The sequence below is a fragment of the Hakea prostrata genome, chromosome 4 (genome assembly GCF_041222555.1).
Source record: "Hakea prostrata isolate BN-2017 chromosome 4, UWA_Hpros_2, whole genome shotgun sequence".
In the NCBI taxonomy this organism is placed as follows: Eukaryota; Viridiplantae; Streptophyta; class Magnoliopsida; order Proteales; family Proteaceae; genus Hakea; species Hakea prostrata.
Genome location: NC_142603.1, coordinates 44,832,539 through 44,850,933, shown reverse-complemented (window position 1 = coordinate 44,850,933; position 18,395 = coordinate 44,832,539). Strand labels below are relative to the sequence as shown.

The window sequence follows — 18,395 nt, the reverse complement described above, 5'->3', positions numbered from 1 at the left end:
TTTCAAGACTTGACTACTGTTTCATTTCTTCCTCCATCATGACAATAATGTTGATGAAACCAAAACCACCTCTGTTCATAAACCATCCAAAGTTTCTGTCCATTAATTGAATCTAGATGTCTTGACTAGCTTATCCTTAATTTAAATACAGCCACAAGTCCTTCGCTATCCAAACATAAACATCGAAGGGAGAAAGCCTTTCTGTCATACAAGCTGTGAGCCGCCCTTGAATAGGCTTCTTGTCTTGAAACTTTTTCCAAGCCTTTCATATATTTAAATAGTTTAAAGCTACGCTGTGAGAATATAGTCGAGACATGTGTAAACTGACCTGAATGAACCTCCATTCCGGGAAAAAAAAAATTACCCAAACAATAGCAAATCAGTAACTTACTAATGAGTAAGAATAGTTGACAAACAGTTTCAAGAGGTCCACATATTAATTTCTTTTACTGATGGTGATGGAAGATCCAATCCGGGTGCACAGAAACTATGGGACTGTGGACTGTTTATTCATGTGAAATTAAAATATTTTCTTCGACAAAGCTTCGGTAGTATATGGAATTAATTTTCACCATAAGGGGTATTTTGGGTATAAAAAGGATGGTACTCGAAAGCATGCAAAGGGTTTTCATTTTAAACCACCAACTTGCACCCAGTAATGCAATATTTAAACCACCAACTTGCACCCAGTAATGCAATATTTAATTCCCAATTTGCCTCTCTCCTTTTCTCGTTTTTGTACTCTTCTCCTCTTCCATTTGCTATTTCCTACTCAGAAGTCCACGCATATCCATGTACTCTTTATCTAAACCTCACAGGCCTTCTGCCATGGTATAAGATTCCATGATGGGTAGATTCTACAACGCCGATTTGTGGTCTCTAACGCCGGAACCAAGCTGTAAATCCAACGTCGCTCCTGATCTTAACGAAGCTTATCCAGCACAAGGTAACGAAAAGGTTGGCGGCGCCTCCAGCTCCTCCGCCGCTCTACAGTTTAACGAGATAGCCGATAGAGATTTTGAAACGTCTAGTTTCAGATGTGGTGGTGGAGTTTGCACCGCCGCCTCCGGCCGTGGCGGCGAGGTACCCTCGTCGCTTACTACGCATAGCAACCCTCCTGCCGGGTTACATGGTAACGGTTGGTTGTTCGAGTAGGTTACGTTTTCATTTTCCATTTGTGGTAAAGCATGAGCTCATTATTTTTGTTTTCCATACCTTCCTGATATGGACATTCCGAATTTGCTATTCTCTATTTATTTTTTTTCTTTCTTTCTATTTCTGTAAAGTCGATGAATTAAAAAACAAGGGGGGATCAGCATCAGCAGAGGGGCATAGAGTTCTTAGAAGATAGGGGAGAGGAGATTAGATTCTGATCCACTAAAACTTTATGGGGGAATAAATCATTGGATAGAGTTTCTTTACTTATTACCAAAAATAGCTTCTTTACAGTGAATTTTGGAATCTGCCTCTATCAAATTTGGTAGAAACATGATTAGTGATGTGTTTCTTTTCGATAAACTCTGAACGTCCTCTCCGGTATGGAAACGATCTGAACTCGATATCAATTTTTCTGGGTCTTTGAAAAGGGTAGTCTTTCTTTGTTTGTCTTTCCATTATGGTAGAACTCTGTGCTCTCCATACCTATGATTGATACTGTTTTTTTTCTTTTCTAGTTTCATGTTCTTATTTTGCCATTCTTATTTTAATCAAATGAACTTTTAGTGAAAAATATTGAATCCAGATCTTTTGCCGATCAGAGTAGAGGTCTGTGCTTCCTCTACACTTGTCTGCCATACATAAGGAAGACTCAGTTGCAAATCTGGGTGAAAACCATTTTGATATAATACGATTCTTCTATTTCCCAAAGGACATGCCTTGTTTGTTAGTCTAAAAAATTTAAATCATTGGGAGATCATTTTGCAGCTTTTTCTATTACTAAGGAAATCGGAAGATATAGCTCCCAGATTAATGGTGGGTTAAAGTCCCAGCAGTTGAGCTTCCCAAGCAGGAAAGAATCCCTTTCTGAGATCAATAAAAGAGGTTTCGGTGGCTGCAGTTCTGCTTCTAAAAGTTTTCCGGTTGGATCATCGAATGATACAAATTCAATCTTCTTTGCAAATCCATCAAATAGACGAGCTAAAATCGTCGATGACAACATTGTAACTGGTCTTGATTGTTTGGATACTCAGGTGATAATATAACCATCAATTATCTATCCTATAATTCTAATTAGTTAGCCTTTCTCTCTAATTATCTTCCATTGATTTGATTCTTTTTTTGATTAATTTCCAGTTTAGTTTAAGCAGATCATCATCAGAAATGGCTACTGTAGCAAAGTACCTTTATATGAGTCATGATCCTCCTGTACAATGTGGTGTTCGTGCTAAGCGTGGTTTTGCAACTCACCCACGAAGCATTGCAGAAAGAGTAAGTAATTGGGGGTTGTATGGCAATGATTCTACTTCATCTTTTTGTTTCTGGGAAAGAAATAGTTTTTCTTATATCTATGTATTTTCATTGTTTCTAACTGTTATTTTGTGCTGAATCATGCATGGTTGTATAGGAAAAATACAAGATATATACTCCCACCCACCATGCCCTCACCACCAACCCCCCCCCCTCTCCCCCAAATAAAATAAAATAAAATAAACCCCCCCCCCCAGCATTTTCAAGAGAAGAGCTCAAAGTGAGCTTAAAACTATGCCAAATCATCGGTTTGTATGGAAAAAAAGAAAAGGAAAAAACACTAGAAACAAGCAGATTACACATACATGGTTTTGATTGTTTTTCAAAATATACAAAAAACACAAAAAAAATATGAAAACATTGCCATACAACCCCTTAAGTGATAAACACTCTTAAAATACCTTGTTGGTTATCATAAAACTAGTTTCTATGCATTTGTTTTCTTTACTGTATTTACAGCTCAAAAATTGGGTGCAGGAAAGAAGGACAAAAATAAGTGAGAAGCTAAAAAAACTAGAAGAGCTTGTGCCAAACATGGACAAGGTATTTGGACACACAACTTTATCATGGAAATCCAAAATCTCTCCCTCTCTCTAACCTAGTTAATGTCTACAAGAACCTAAAATTTGAATGTTAATGCAGCAAACTAGTACTGCAGAAATGTTGGAATTGGCTGTGCAACATATCAAATCTCTCCAAAGCCAAGTGCAGGTTTGTAGAAAACTAACCATTTTTTTACTACGTTTGTAGACAAATGAAAACATGAAGTCATTATGTTCGACAAAATTCACCACCAGCCTGTAGATTTCTGCTTCAGTGACCATTTGCAGCTTCATGTCTTGTTGAAGAGATATGTTTAATTACTTAACATTGACATATTTTAGTGGTTGATCCAAATGACTTATTTCGTTGAGATCTTTGATGGAAGCAAAGGGTTTGGATCGACCAATTTATCCAATTAAAAAACTATAAATATGCACTTAAGTTTTCTTATTAGGTTTTAGGTGAGAGTTTTTGTAACACCGACTGACAATTAGTAAAAAAATCTCAATTATTTTCTTTTTCTATATAGTGAAAGTTCTTCTTTTCCTATAAACATAGTACACTGCACTAGTGTGTGAACTATGTTAAATCTCTGAATTTTTTTATTTATTTTGTTTTGTGTTTTATTGGTGGTCGTTACATAATTCACTCTCAAGCAAATGAAAATCTTCTTAACTTATTACATTTTATTACTCTAGCTACTCTGTGAATAAGTTATTCAATAACGTAGTTTCATTTTTCTCCTCCTATAGAAACTCAACAAAATAATTCAGAAATGCACATGTGGATGTGAGCAAGAAAAGTATCACTTTTTGCAAAGAGAAGATGAGAAGCATTCCTTACATTATTCAAATCAAGTTGAAGAAGGAACAAGTGGAACATGTTTGCAGAGCTATAGAAGAAACTAGAGGACTAAAGGCCGCAGCACTACTATACTAAGCCTTTTTGGAGCACGAAAGAGAGCATCTATGTGGAATTTTAGATTTGTTATAATTATTATTTGCTCTCCCATCGTTCATACCTTCTTTTCTTTTCGTGTACTAGATAGACCTTTAATGATTACAATACTATAAGAGTTCAAAATCGTTCAAAAAATCATCAAAGATTGCTCTACTTTTGACATGATAAAATATAGTCTCTACCAAAGTAAATGTTAAGGATAATAACGGTTTTTTATAGTCTAAGGGAAAAATAAGAAAATCACAGCAAATTCTAGTCAAATCTAGGGCTGCCCTAGCCACCACTACTCCATATGTATAAGGCTTCAAGAACTCCACTCAAATTCAACTGTTTCCATGCATGCAAGACTTCAAGAACCAAACTCAAATTCAACTACTCAGGAGACTCCAACAGATTACATCTTATCCACAAGTGGATCAGACTTAGAGTTGCACTCAAACACATAAGAGATATGGTTCATATAAAACACAAATAGACAACTTGAGTAATTCAAACTCTAGTGGTTAAGGGTTTGAATCAACAAAAAGGCCTTGACTATAATGAAACCTATAGCTCGGTGGTCAAACCAATTACCATTTGCTTGGTCTTGGCTCTTGCAATTTCACAATCTTGGCCTATTCGCCAACTGGATATTTAAAATGCCTTCCTTCTTGGGTTTTTGCATGAAACTGTATATATGAAGCAACCACTTGGCTTCACTGACTCCCTTCATCCTAACCGTGTTTGCAAACTTCATTGGTCTCTTTATAGTTTAAAACAAGCTCCTCATGCATGGTTCAACGGGCTTAGCTCCTTTCTTGTTGAATATGGATTTATTAGCTCTAAAATTGATACCTCTTTATTTATTTTCATGGATCTACTGGCACTATGTTTATTCTAGTATATGTTGATGATATTATTCTGATTGACAGTTTTGATGCTTTATTGGCCCAATTCCTTAGTGATCTTGGCTCTGTTTTTGCCCTAAAGGACTTGGGTTCTCTTCATCTTTTTTTGAGCATGTTTGTCACTTGATCTCATGATGGCCTTCATCTCTCTCACCATCAATATATTCAAGATCTTCTTAAGAGGAAAAATATGTCTAATTGCAAGCCTATCTTTACTCCATCCTCCACCACTGAAAAACTCATTAAGTTTATAGGTGAATTAATGGCATATCCTACTTTCTATTAAAGCATTGTTGGTGCTTTTCAGTATGCAACTATGACTTGGTCTGATATGCAATTTGCAGTCAATAAAATTTGTCAATTTCATGCACTCTTCGACTGTTGATCATTGGTATGTCGTCAAAAGTATCTTATGCTACTTAAAAGGAACTTCCTCTAATGACATTTTTATTCATCGTCAATCTTTGAATTCTTTATCAACTTTCTCTAATGTTGATTGGGCCGATTGCCTTGATGATCGAAAATCTATTGGTGGCTACGTTATCTTTTTGGGCTACAATCTTATCTCTTGGAGTTCTAAGAAGCAACAAATTGTAGCTCGCTCTAATATTGAGGCAGAATATTGAGCTCTAGCTAATGCGGCTATTGAACTCACTTGGTTACAATCTTTGTTAACAGAGTTAATGGTTTATTTGCCTTCTGCTCCTATTCTTTGGTGTGATAATGTGGGGGCCACATATCTTATAGTCAATTTTGTCTTCCTTGCATGTACCAAACATGTGGAGATTGATTTTCATTTTGTTCAAGAAAAGGTTGTCAAGGGTGATCTCCAAGTTCGGTATATATCTACTAAGGATTAGCTTGTAGATATCTTCACAAAGCCACTATCGCCTCAACGGTTCAGTATTCTTTTGTCCAACCTCAAGGTCTCATCTCCGCCCTTGAGCTTGAGGGGGTGTGTTAAGGATAATAACGATTTTTCATAGCTTGAGGGCAAAACAGGAAAATCATAGGCAATCTTAGCCAAATCTAGAGTTGCCCTAGCCACCACTACTCCATGTGTGCAAGGCTTCAAGAATTCCACTCAAACTCAACTACCTCCATGCATGCAAGACTTCAAGAACCATACTCAAACTCAACTATTCAAGAGACTCTAGTAGATTACATCTTATCCAAAAGTGGATCAGACTCAGAATTGCACTCAAACACACAAGAGACATAGTTCATACCAAACACAAATAAATAACTTGAGTAATTCAAACTCTAGGGTTATAGTCAAAGATTAATGTTGAGCAGGACTTTTGTAACTATAAATATGTAATATGTACTACAATCAATCCTAAGGAAGCAAATCACATTCCTAAGGATGTATGTTGCCAATATCAACCGAACCACGTTAAACTGAGGTCTCTCTCTCCCATCATCTAAAAACATGTCTCTCTAACCCTAACTCATGGCATCCAACAGTAAAGTACAAAACAAATCAGGGCATTTGTGAATCTCAACTGAAAAAAATAAAAATAAATTATAGAACTTATATTTTTATTGAAAGAACCATGGAAGATTTGTTCTTATGATTTAATTCAATGCACTTTCTTTAATTTAATTTATTTTTATAATTAACCTTATTCAATACACCTTGTGAGTCGCACATTCTAGAATAACACTACAGATAGATTTGCAAATTTCACTATAAAATTGATGTCGATCACACAAATAATAGGAGCCAAAGTGGTAAAATATTAAAGAATTCTGTGGTTGATAATCCATAACAAATCAACATTTTTGTTGATATTGAAAGAGGCCAAATTCCCAATCTGGTTTCGCTAAAACCATGGGAGACTACGGACTGATTATTCATCAGAAAATAAAATTCTCTCCTCTTGGACCATTCTTTTCTCTTTTGAACTGTTGGACCATTCTCCGGCCATGCTTCGATAGTATGTGGAATTTAAAGAAATACGTTAGCTTTTTATTTTTTTTGGGGGGGAGGTAATGGATTCGTTAGCTTTCTATGGGACGGCAAATCGCAAGTGTCATTTTATCATTTTATAAACCACCAACTTGCATGTATTTATAGTATATTCAATTCCCATTTGCGTCTCCCCTTTCTGTATTCTTCTTGTCCTCCTCCTCCTCCTCAATCCTTCATTTACTCCTTCAAAACTCACAAGTCCAAGCATACCCATGTACCCTTCGTCTCAACCTCACAGGCCTTCTGCCATGGCGTCGCAAGGAGGCCTCACCAGTAACTCTTCTGCACAAGCCTCTCTTTTAACCGTTCCCGGCGGTGTTGACCATGAATTCTCTACCGTGGGATCCGACTCCATGAGGTTTAGATTCTTCAACGCCGATTCGTCGTCTCTAACTTTGGAATCAGGCTGTAAAGCCGACGTCTCTCCTGATGTTAACGAAGCTTATCGAAGACAAGGTAAAGGAAGGTTTGGCGGCGCCACCAGCTCCTCCGCCGGTCTACAGTGGTCCTCTGGATTTAACGGGACAGCCGTTGGAGATTTCTCTGCGTGTAGTTTCAGAGACGGTGGTGGTGGTGGTGTATGCACAGCGTCCACCGTGGGTAACGCCGAGGTTCCCTCGTCGTCGAAGAGGAACAGCAGCTCTCCCGCCGCTTTCCATAAACAGCCCTTCGTTGATAGTACCGGTTGGTTCCTCTCTCTGTATCTTGTGGGTTGTTTTGTAATTACAATCACATGCTTTGCTAATCACACTTTTTGACCTTTTCTGGTCAAGTACGACGTCACTCTGGTTACCCTCGCCCTGCGACTTTTCGCATTTGACTTCAATACCGAGCTGCTATAGTCCAGATTGTAAAGTAATACCAGTTTTGTTTTTTATATTTTTTTGGATTTTAATGGTGTTGTTATAAAGTGGGAAAAAAAAAAAAAATCAAAACGGATGATTGAGATTCAATCTCGACTACCAAAGTTTATCTGAACCATAGGCAGCTCAGTGGTGTGGCTCAACCCCTAGTTTTCTCCTCATCTTTATTTATTTTCTCCTATTTTTGGAAAGTTTTGATGAATTTATAAATGAAATAAGTTTTCATAGAATAGCACACTTAAAGGGGTTCTAATCCTCTGCGGCCACCAAGGAGCGGCCATCCAGCGGCCGCTCCTTTGATGGCCGCCACATGTCACCAAGAAAGCAGATCCGTACGATTTAACAATCTTTTGTTATCCTGTCAAACCGATTAAACAATTCGGTTCTGATGAATGAACCGAATTGTAAACCAAGCCGGGTTACTCATTAAAATAAATAAATAAATAAATAAATAAAAATTAAAAAAAAACTCAAAAACCCTGCAACGTTTCGTTCCACGATTTCTAAATTTTCAAAAACCTTGAGGATTTGATCCATGAAATTTCCGAAGTGAGAAATCGGGAGGACGAAGATGAAATCAAATGTGGCATTTGGAATCGACTTCTGTAGCTCGGAATCGGATTCAAAGACGAGATCCATGCCATGAGCGTTCAAGATCTGGGCACCATTAGAAGTAAACTCGTAACCGTCGCCATTTCAGCTCACGAGGAGGGCTTTGTCGCCCGATTTGAAGAGACCTTCGCTGCTCAAATCATGAACAAGTAGATTCAACTATGAGGTTCACCATGGATTTGAGCATCAGAGGTTACAGGAGTGTAAGATAAGGATGAATCCCAAATGACCATTGAACCAAGCCATGGAGAAGTAACAATGGCCAAAGCCAGAAGCACAGATCGTGCAATAACTTTCAAAACCCTTGAATCGGGTAGCGTAATTATGAGCTGATCATCAGAACTCACAATGATCCCACCTCTATGAAGGTTCTTGATCTTACACTAGGTCACGGCGGTGGTTTGCAATCTTGGAACCAACCCCATTTTTTCTTCTTCGTTGATCTCGAAGAGAGAGGGTTGTTGCAGGTTCTTCTTGGTTTTTAGGCGATGACGACGACCACGATGTCAGAGAAAGAAAGTAACAAAGAGGACAAAGATGATTTGCAGGCGAGAGGAGAGGGAGAGCAAGGTTTTTGAGTTTTATTTATTATTATTTTTTTTTAATGAGTAACCGGCTTGGTTTATAATTCGGTTCATTCATCTGAACCGAATTGTTTAACCGGTTTAACAAGAAAACAAAGGATTGTTAAAAGTTTTGATGACATTTGGTGGCCATCAAATGACAATAAGTTTCCGGAGGATTACAATCCCACTTAAAGTACTTGAACCAGGGAGGAGATTGTTGCTTAGGATTAATAGTAATTGTAAAGAGATTTGGATTTTCTCTGCCCAACTTTGTCTCACAACGTATCATCTGAAACAAGCCCCTAGGCCCACCTATTATCAGGTGGGCTATAAGACAAAATTTGAGTGCAGAATCTAATCCGGTGGAGAGGATTTGAACTCCCTCTAAAAGCCTCTTTAGCGCAGAGATGATTTGGGCTCCCCATCAGACTCTACTTTGAGGGTCACAAAAAAATGTTTGATTTGATTTTTTTTTTTTCAAAGGATTTTTTGTGTCTTTGGGGGGGGGGGGGGGGAGTGGTGGTGGTGGTGGGGAAGGTATGAGTTTCGAAGTTTCACTTACCTTTAGCTTTGTATGGTTCAAATCATGAAAAAAGTGTTAGTAGGATTAAGATTTAAGCACAAGGTTTGATTAAAGAATTACACCCTGAATATCTAGTTTGTAACACCAGCTAATATTTATAGATGACACTCGGTTCTTAGGTTAATTGGAGTCTCTAATGAGACCCATTATAGCATTAGATTGTAATCAATCTAATGGCCTATATTAAAATATAAGTTAGGTATAACTTTAAGTATACAAAACCTTTTCTATATTTTTGCGGTTAAAAAAAGTATCAACTATCATAGTGGAAGGGAGAGATGATTGATCGGAAAAGGTTAAGTTATTAGTTTTTGGTATGATCAATGGATGGGCCTTTCTCCATTGCAACATGTGTCCAAAAGAAGGCTGGAAAGATTGAGTGATTTTCTGTAATTGCAGGACTTCTTATGATAAAAAAGAAAGCCATGTGCCTCTTTGCAAAACTTATTACCATCTGTAATCTTATGTATAGTCTCTTCTTATGATAAAAAAGAAAGCCATGTGCCTCTTGCAGAACTTATTACCATCTGTAATCTCATGTATAGTCTCTTCTTTTAGTAATATTATCAGCTACTTCTTCCCAAAAAAAAAAAAGAAGAAAAGACCTGCAATTGCAAACTCACATCATATACGGTTTGAATGTGTAAATTCGATTGAGATGAAATTGCTTAGGGAGGATAATGACTCAATGAGTTGAGTTGAAAGCTGAGGTCTGATACCATGTTAGAACCAAGAAAGATATCAAAGCCAAAAAGAAGAAGGTGTTTAACATGGTTGGGTTGTGGGTGTGCAACCTACATCCACGAATCAATGAATGGCATTTTTAACTTTGTATGAATTTTATACAATCATTGGCAACTCTATCTTAACTTTTCATATGGAGCATTGAGTCCTTGTTATAGCAAAACCCTGTTGGTGACGGCTTGGGTTTTGAGCTTACGATTTCCTCACGTACAGAGTCCTAGTTAATTAGGATGAACCATGTCAGCCATGGCTAGGATTCATGTGCTTGCCTGGTGTTGAACTGTGGAGTCCCCTCTAGATTGAACTCTAGCGCCCGCTAGGGTTTTTGTGCTTGTGGAGTGTGGAGTACCTTCTACATGGGACTTTAGTGGTGGCTAGTGTTTAGAATTTAAATTTGTTACTCTAGAAATTTAACTATTGTGAAGACCATTTTGCAGGTTTTTGTATTACTGAGGAAATTGGAAGCTACAGCTCCCAGACTAATGGTGGATCGAAGTTTCAGTTAACCTTCACTAGTATGAAGGAGTCCCATTCTCCAATTTCTCAGGTCACTGAGGGAAATGTTGGTGGCTGTAGCTCTGGTTCTAACAGCTTTCCTACTGGATCATGGGGTGATAAAAGTATAATCTTCCTTTCAGATCCATCGAAAAGAGGAGCTAAAATAGTCAATGGCGACATTGTAACTAGTCTTCATGGTCTAGATACTCAGGTAACAAATTTATTTTCTTTTCTTCTTCTTCCTGAGATAGTTCTAAAACCATCATTTGTGGTGGTATACTTTCTATAAATTTAACTGATTTGATTCTGTTTGATGGATTTTCAGTTTAACTTAAGTAGATCATCACTAGAGATGGCTAGTGTAGATAAGTACTTGCATATGAATCAAGATCTTGCCGAATGCAGAATTCGGGCTAAGCCTGGTTGTGCAACTCATCCACGAAGCATTGCAGAAAGGGTTAGCAATTAGGACCACCTTTATCGTTATGATAATATTGAATTTAATGCATTTGCTTTGTTTACTATCTTTACAGTTCCAATTTGGGTGCAGGAGAGGAGGACAAGAATAAGTGAGAAATTAAAGAAACTACAAGAGCTTGTGCCAAACATGGACAAGGTATTTGGACACACAACTGTATTATGGAAACCCAAATCTCCTCTCTCTCTCTCCTCCCACCCCCTATAAGTGTTATTATATATGTCTAAGAAATCTAAATTTGAATGTCATTGCAGCAAACAAGTACCGCAGACATGTTGGATTTGGCAGTGCAACACATCAAATCTCTGCAGGGCCAAATGCAGGTTCGTAAAAATTAACTCTTTTATATAAGGTTGAAGAGATGACAACATGAACTCAATATGTTGATCATTCTTTAGTACATCGAGATTTACAGCAATCAGGTAGCGCATCTCAGTTAAGATTTCAATCTCGAATACTTGTTTCTCAACGGCCGAGATTAAAATCTTGACTGAGATCTTGATCTGACAGTCCACTCCTTCTCGTTGAATGAACTAAAATAATTTCCATCAACATGTTAGATAAAATTCCCTGGCAAACACAATTTCTTCTTTGCCTCAACATTTACATCTTTTCACATGATGGATTTCCTTCTTTTTTTTTCCTTCGTTCCAAACATTTGACATAATAAATGTGAGGCCTATTTATTTCTTGTTCTGATCATTTGGGTCATAACTCATAAGTAAACATCATATGGATATACCATTCTCCAACCCCTCCATTAGTGCAGCATGTAGATTGTTTCTTTTCTACCAAAAAAAAAAAAGAATGTTTCTTTAAGGTTGTTATCTAGGGTTTTAAGCAAAACAAAAATAATATATGATGTGTAACTTCAGTCAAACAAGGAGAGATATTTTAGGGGTAAAAGTTGGGGATCTATAAAGAGGGTGATATAGAAGATTATGTTTTTTTTTCTTTTTTTCACATTGTTTACATAATCAGAGTAAGTAAAATGAAGTACAATAGTACATTTAGTGTAACGGGATAAGAAAAAAAATATATGAAGTTTAATGGTAAATCTATAAGATCATGATAACTTCTGTTATAACATATGGAACAAATTGTTGGGCAATCAGCAATCAACTAAGAGCAACATAGAGAAACTGCATGACAAAGACGAGAATGTCGCAAAGACATGCAACAAAACCAAGAGAGATAAAATAAAGAACGATTGAGTAAAATTGGAATTCCATCAATCCAACACAAGAAAGAAGAAGAAGAAGTATTGCTTATAATTGATTCTAGCCTGACCTGTAAAAATATTGTTGGAGGGATGTCCATATGAAAACACATTATATCATATACATCCTCTTTTTCCTTTATTTATTGAGTGGGTTTTTTAATATCTTGGATAACTTAAAATTATCCCTTACCCATAAAATAGCCTCCTCAGTTTTTTTTTTTTTAATATTCTTTATTTTTCTGGTGTAACACTAGAACTTCAGCTGTTAAATATTATTGGACAAATTCTTGGATTTCAAAGGATTATGGTTTTGGACATTATTCTTGCCACTTTTTGAGAGTGATTTATTCTAATCTCTTAATGTTGCTCCTTTTGCAGAAACTGAAGAATAATATTGAAAAGTGCAGATGTGGATGCAGGATTGAAAGGTAATTATGACATTGTCTTTAGAAGAACAAAGAGGGGAAATTGCAGTTCTATTATTCAAATCAATCAGAAAAAGGAACAAGCGCAAAAGATGAAATTATCTTTGGGTTTCTTTCCCCCCCCCCCCTTCCCCCTCTCTTTTTGGAGGTTGAAAGAGAGCAGGTAAAAGAAATTCAAGCTACTTGGCTCTGAGTCCAAATGAATTGTTGATGTTAGTCGAAATTGATTTTCATTTGATGTATAAACCAAATGTGATAATCTTCTAAGAAATAAAGAAGCTCATCTAATTTCAAGCATCTGTTGGTTTTTCATATAAAAATTAATGATTCAAGGAATTGGGTTAACTTCGTGGAAAATTGGTAGGGTTATTTTCATATACTTTCATTGATAACTTCCACCTAAAAAAAGAAGATAATAATTTTATATTCTAATAGTAATTTGGTTTTGGTCACAGCACATATAAAAGAAAAAAACCACCATGTATGCTTAGCCTAGCTAAGGATAAATCTTGAGACATATTGAGATTATTAAGTACCTGCAATGATGGGATCTTGTGTATTTTATGGGTAGACATTTTGTAATTATCACATTATAAGAGTAAGTAGAGAACGTTGAAGGATGATGATCCTCTCCCACTCCGTAGTGATTGCTCTCCCCCTTTCAGAAAGACCTATCTAGAGTAGGATCCATCCATATCTATGTGAGAATATTGAAAGGTACTGAGATGAGCAGTGAGTTAAATATTAAAACCTAATATCAAATGTAGTTTCTTATATAACTAGAAAGGCACCAAGATAACAAGAAGGGACTAAAAAATTTTTGTAAGACACCACATCCTTCTCTTCTCTATTATTTGATACAAAAACATGATATTGAGATTAATTTATCCGAAAAATAACAAATACATTGTTTGAGTTGAAGAATACGTATGAAACCTAACACCAGTCTTGATATGTTTAAAATATTACACGATTTTGAAGGTAATTAATATCAATAGATCACTACCCAATTGATATTGAATAAGACAAAGTAAATACTCTATCAATAATATTTTTTGGATATCAAAGGGGACCATTACCCAATCCGGGTGCACTAAAACCATGGGACTGATACCAAAAAAGTGTACTGTTTTTTTGGGTCAAAGATGTACTGTTTATTTATATGAAATCAAATTCTCTATTTATTGGACCATTAAATATTTTTTTTTTGGTGGTACGATTGGACCATGTTTTGATAGTATATGGAAAAGTAACAGCATGCAAAGTGTTTGATTTTATATTTTTATAAACCATCAATTTGAACTCAGTAATAGAATATTAAATTCCCAATTTGGCTCTCTCCTTTTCAACTTTTTTGTACTCTTCTCCTCTTCCATCTTCCATTCACTCAGACCTACTCTCTGAAGTCTGAAGAAGAAGTCTACGCATACCCATGTACCCTTCATCTAAACCTCGCAGGCCTTCTGCCATAGCTTCACAAGGAGGCCTCACCAGCTTCTCTTCTGCATCAGGCGGTGGTGATGAAGAATTCAATGCTGTGGGATCTGAATCCATGATGGGTAGATTCCTGAACACCGATTTGTCGTCTCTAACGTTGGAATCTAGCTATGAAGCTAATTTCCCTCCTGATCTTAACGAAGCTTATCGAGGGCAGCGGAGTAACCGAAGGGTTGGCGGCGCCACCAGCTCTTCCACCAGAGATGTTGCAACGTCTAGTTTCAGAGGTGGTGGTGGTGGTGTTTTCACCGCAGCCTCCGGTAGTGGCGGCGGGGTACCATGTTTGCTTACTGGACATGGCAGCTCTCCTTCTGGGTTCCACAAACATCCCTTGGTTGATAATAACGGTTGGTTCCTCTCTTTATGTCTCGTGGTTAGTTCTGTACTATCACGAGCTCATTACATATTCCTTTTTTGGTAAAGCACGAGCTCATTTCTCTAGTTTTCCTGGCCCAGCGAGTTTGCTTTTACTTTCCTTAGTTTATTTTCCTTTCTATTCCTGTTAAGTTGATGAACTAAATAAAGAAAAATCAGCATCACTAGAAAGGCAAAGATTTCTAGGGTTCTTAAAAAGAGAGTAGGAGAAGATAGATTTTTTTCCCCCTCGAAATATTCTCATCCACTAAAACTTTTTACAGAAAAAATCATTGGATGGAAAAAAAAAATCACCATTAAATTTTGTCTGAAGAGGTATTAGTGACAATCTTCTTTTTGTGGATCTCTGAAGGCCTCTTTGGGTACAAAGAAATAATTATTACTGTCTCTAAATTTTGTTGGGTCAAAGAAAATATTTAATTTTTAGAATGGTAATCAATGTTGATTCAAATTAGGAATATCCTTGGAGGAAGTCGAATCCAAAAGCCTGAGCTTCAAGAAAAGAACCAAAAAAACGCTTATTGTGATAATGTTGAGAGTCCAGCATCTTTTCCTCCCCAATGGAGTTGGTAATTAAGAACCAATTTCATGTGATGATATGTTTATGATGCTGTTCCTGTGATAGTCCATGAACACAATGTGCTACTATTTATTTCTCAGAATAACATGCCTTAGGTAGTTACCTTTAGAAAATTTAATTTTTGGGAAGACCATTTTGCAGGATTTTCTATTACTGGGGGAATGGGAACCAATAGCTCCCAGATTAATGGTGGAAGGAGGTCTCAGTTAAGCTTCAAAAGTAAGAAAGAATCCCTTTCTCATATGTCTGAGATCAATAATGAAGGAGGCCTTGGTGGTTGCAGCTCTGGTAATTCTAGCAGCTTTCCAGTTGGGTCATGGGATGATACAAATTCAATCTTCTTTTCAAATCCATCAAATAGACAAGCTAAAACCATCAGCAACGACATTGTAACTGGTCTTGATGGTTTAGATATTCAGGTAATATCATTAGCTGTTCTATCTATACTTCTAGTCATTAGCCTTCTTCTCTAGTTATCTTCCATTGAATTGTTTGTTTGTCTGATTAACTTACAGTTCAACTTTGGTAGATCATCACCAGAGACAGCTAGTGTGGAGAAGTACCTGTATACGAATCAAGATCATCCTGTCCAATGTAGAATCCGTGCCAAGCATGGTTGTGCAACTCACCCACGAAGCATTGCAGAAAGGGTCAAAAATTAGTGATAAACAGCCTTAAAACTACGCTAACTATTTTGATTAAAAAAAACTGGTTTCTATGCATTTGCTTAGTTTATCATATTCGCAGTTCCAATTTTGGGTGCAGGAGAGGAGGACTAGAATTAGTCAGAAATTGAAGAAACTTCAAGAGCTTGTACCAAACATGGACAAGGTATTTGGATACGAAACTGCGATATGGAAACCCTAATCTCTCAGAGTGGCCTGTAAGTGAAAGTGTATCTAAGAAACCCTTGTTTGATGGTCATTGCAGCAGACAAATACTGCAGACATGTTGGATTTTGCAGTGCAACATATCAAATGCCTCCAGAGCCAAGTGCAGGTTCGTGAAAAGTTAACTTTCTCTCTTTGTTAGGTCTGAGATAAATGAAAAAAAGGATATCGAAAGCAAAAATTGGTAACATAAAGCTGCATAGATAAATTGTCTTCCTCAGCTCTTCTGGACTATTAGGGTCCTTAGGGAGACCTTATTATTCACCACATGCTATTATGTAATTTGGTGGTTTCAAAGCCTAAAGATGCTTATGGTTCTACTATATATTATAATATTTTCATGTAAAAAATCAGGAAAATGAGTATTTTGATGGATAATTAGACAATTTCTGTAATAAATAGCAAACAGAAAGATTTTTTTTTTCTTCTCATTTGTTTCTATTTTTCACGTAGTGTTTTACCATTTTCTAGAGAACAAGTCCATCAATTTTTTGTTGTTGTAACATTATATTTGGCTTCTAGATGAACCAAATAACTATATGATGATCAAGTTTCCTTTCCAATGACTGCACACTCTTTCTTCCTTAATTTGCTTATTCTAATCAACTGTAGTTAATTCCAAACAGAATTCTATTTTAAAATGTAACAAAACAATTATTCTTCGCATTTGAAGGGGAAAATCCCTTATATCATATAATATAAATGAATTTTAAAGAATTCTATAATTATTTTAATAAATCACCCAATAAATAAAGAAGGAAAATAAATGACACTTATGACAAGTTTTTGTTTCTCTTGGATTTCTTAAAACTATCCATCACCTTTTAAATTCACCCACCCCTTTTTTTTTCCACATATTTTCATAATAATTCATTTTTTTTTTCTGTTGTCATATGACTCATATCAGAACTACAACTGTTACATATTATTGGGAAAATTCTTGAGTTTTTTGAGACTTTTTTCTTTTGGTTACTATTCATGCCACTTTGAGAAGGATTTATTTAATAATATATCTTAACTTCTCTCTTTCTTTTGCAGAAACTCAACAATGATACCAAGAAGTGCAAGTGTGGATGCAAGGAAGAATAATAACATTTTCTTTAAAGAAAAGATGGAGACTAATGGTTTCATTGTTCAAATCAAATTGAAGAAGAATAATACATGCAGAGACTGCTGAAGAAGGTAGAGGAATAAAAGCAAGGCTAGTTTTTAATCTTACCCAATGCAAAAGATGGACACTAGCTTTGCCTCTCCAAAACATTGTTTATTTATTTTTATTTGAATTTGAATTAGAAATGGACCGTATAAAAGGAATTTATCTAATTTTTTTTTTGTTTTTTAAAATTATTTTCTCATTTATATATATATTTCTTTTTCCTTTTCACCAACAACTATGCTTTGTTTCGAATCTGAGGAAGTTGTAGATGTTTGCTGAAGATGGATTATCACTTGGTGTATATAGCAAGTTTTGAATTTCACAATCCTTCAAGAAATAAAGATGCTCATCTGATCTCAAGCATCTATAGTTTTTTTAATAAAATTTAACAGTTCAAGGAAATGGGGTAGCTATATGAATTTCTTTCTTTCTTTTTATTTGAAAAACACTCATAAAAATGATAATTTCAGAAATACCACCCAAAAAAAATTCAGATACTGAAGTAATTTCGTCTCAAAACCACTTGAGAATATACTAAATCGCTGAAAATTGAAACAATCCCAACTCCAAGAAAGTGAATGCCTTCTTTATACTGAGAATGTACCCTTATTTCAGATGGGAAAGACATGGAGAGGAGAGAGAATCCCTAGGGGACGAGGGAGTTCTAAGGGAATTGTTTTTTTTTTTGTTTTTTTTTTAGCTACTTGGATTCTTTGTGTTCGGGCTTTCGAGTTGGATATCACCATATATTAGTGTCAGTGTGGGTGAAAGCCTCTATGGGAGAGGAAGGCATCATTGAGGACATTCCTGGTGAACCAATGCATTCATGCAGGAAGATTCAAATTGAATGGATGGACATAGAGGGAACGGAGTCTAGTTCAGCCTAAAACCACTTAAGGAGGCTGGAAATGGAGGAGTTGGTGGCAGGAGGGGAAGAAAATTTATGCTGGAAATTGACTCTCTTCCCTCTCCCATATAGGCTAGTTCTCATCGGAGAATTGTGATTCCTCAACAGGAGTATAAAGCCCAACGTAATCAGTTGCGTCTCTCTCTGATTGGTAGAGCCAATTTTGAC

At 36.3% G+C, this 18,395-nt stretch overlaps 3 protein-coding genes across 4 annotated transcripts; all 3 read left to right on the top strand.

Annotated features, from left to right (window-relative positions):
* The first annotated feature begins 779 nt into the window (after positions 1-779).
* On the top strand, positions 780-4,774 carry LOC149019077 (transcription factor bHLH128-like). Its single transcript, XM_089153161.1, has 6 exons — positions 780-1,132; positions 1,924-2,189; positions 2,293-2,427; positions 2,944-3,009; positions 3,109-3,177; positions 3,762-4,774. Exons 1-6 carry the CDS (start codon positions 844-846, stop codon positions 3,915-3,917), a joined length of 981 nt encoding a protein of 326 aa, XP_089009287.1. The 5' UTR covers positions 780-843; the 3' UTR covers positions 3,918-4,774.
* Positions 4,775-6,980: 2,206 nt separating this feature from the next.
* On the top strand, positions 6,981-12,941 carry LOC149019076 (transcription factor bHLH129-like). Its single transcript, XM_089153160.1, has 6 exons — positions 6,981-7,515; positions 10,637-10,908; positions 11,023-11,154; positions 11,248-11,313; positions 11,430-11,498; positions 12,776-12,941. Exons 1-6 carry the CDS (start codon positions 7,044-7,046, stop codon positions 12,827-12,829), a joined length of 1,065 nt encoding a protein of 354 aa, XP_089009286.1. The 5' UTR covers positions 6,981-7,043; the 3' UTR covers positions 12,830-12,941.
* A 1,272-nt stretch (positions 12,942-14,213) lies between these two features.
* On the top strand, positions 14,214-17,483 carry LOC149019075 (transcription factor bHLH128-like). Of its 2 annotated transcripts, none has more exons than XM_089154470.1 (6): positions 14,214-14,666; positions 15,416-15,693; positions 15,790-15,924; positions 16,040-16,105; positions 16,208-16,273; positions 17,203-17,483. In XM_089154470.1, the coding sequence occupies exons 1-6, from the start codon at positions 14,255-14,257 to the stop codon at positions 17,251-17,253; spliced, it is 1,008 nt and encodes a 335-aa protein (XP_089010596.1). In that variant the 5' UTR covers positions 14,214-14,254; the 3' UTR covers positions 17,254-17,483. The 2 variants fall into 2 exon arrangements, with proteins under 2 accessions (XP_089010596.1, XP_089010594.1); XM_089154468.1 differs by having other exon boundaries at positions 16,205-16,273.
* Positions 17,484-18,395: the final 912 nt, after the last annotated feature.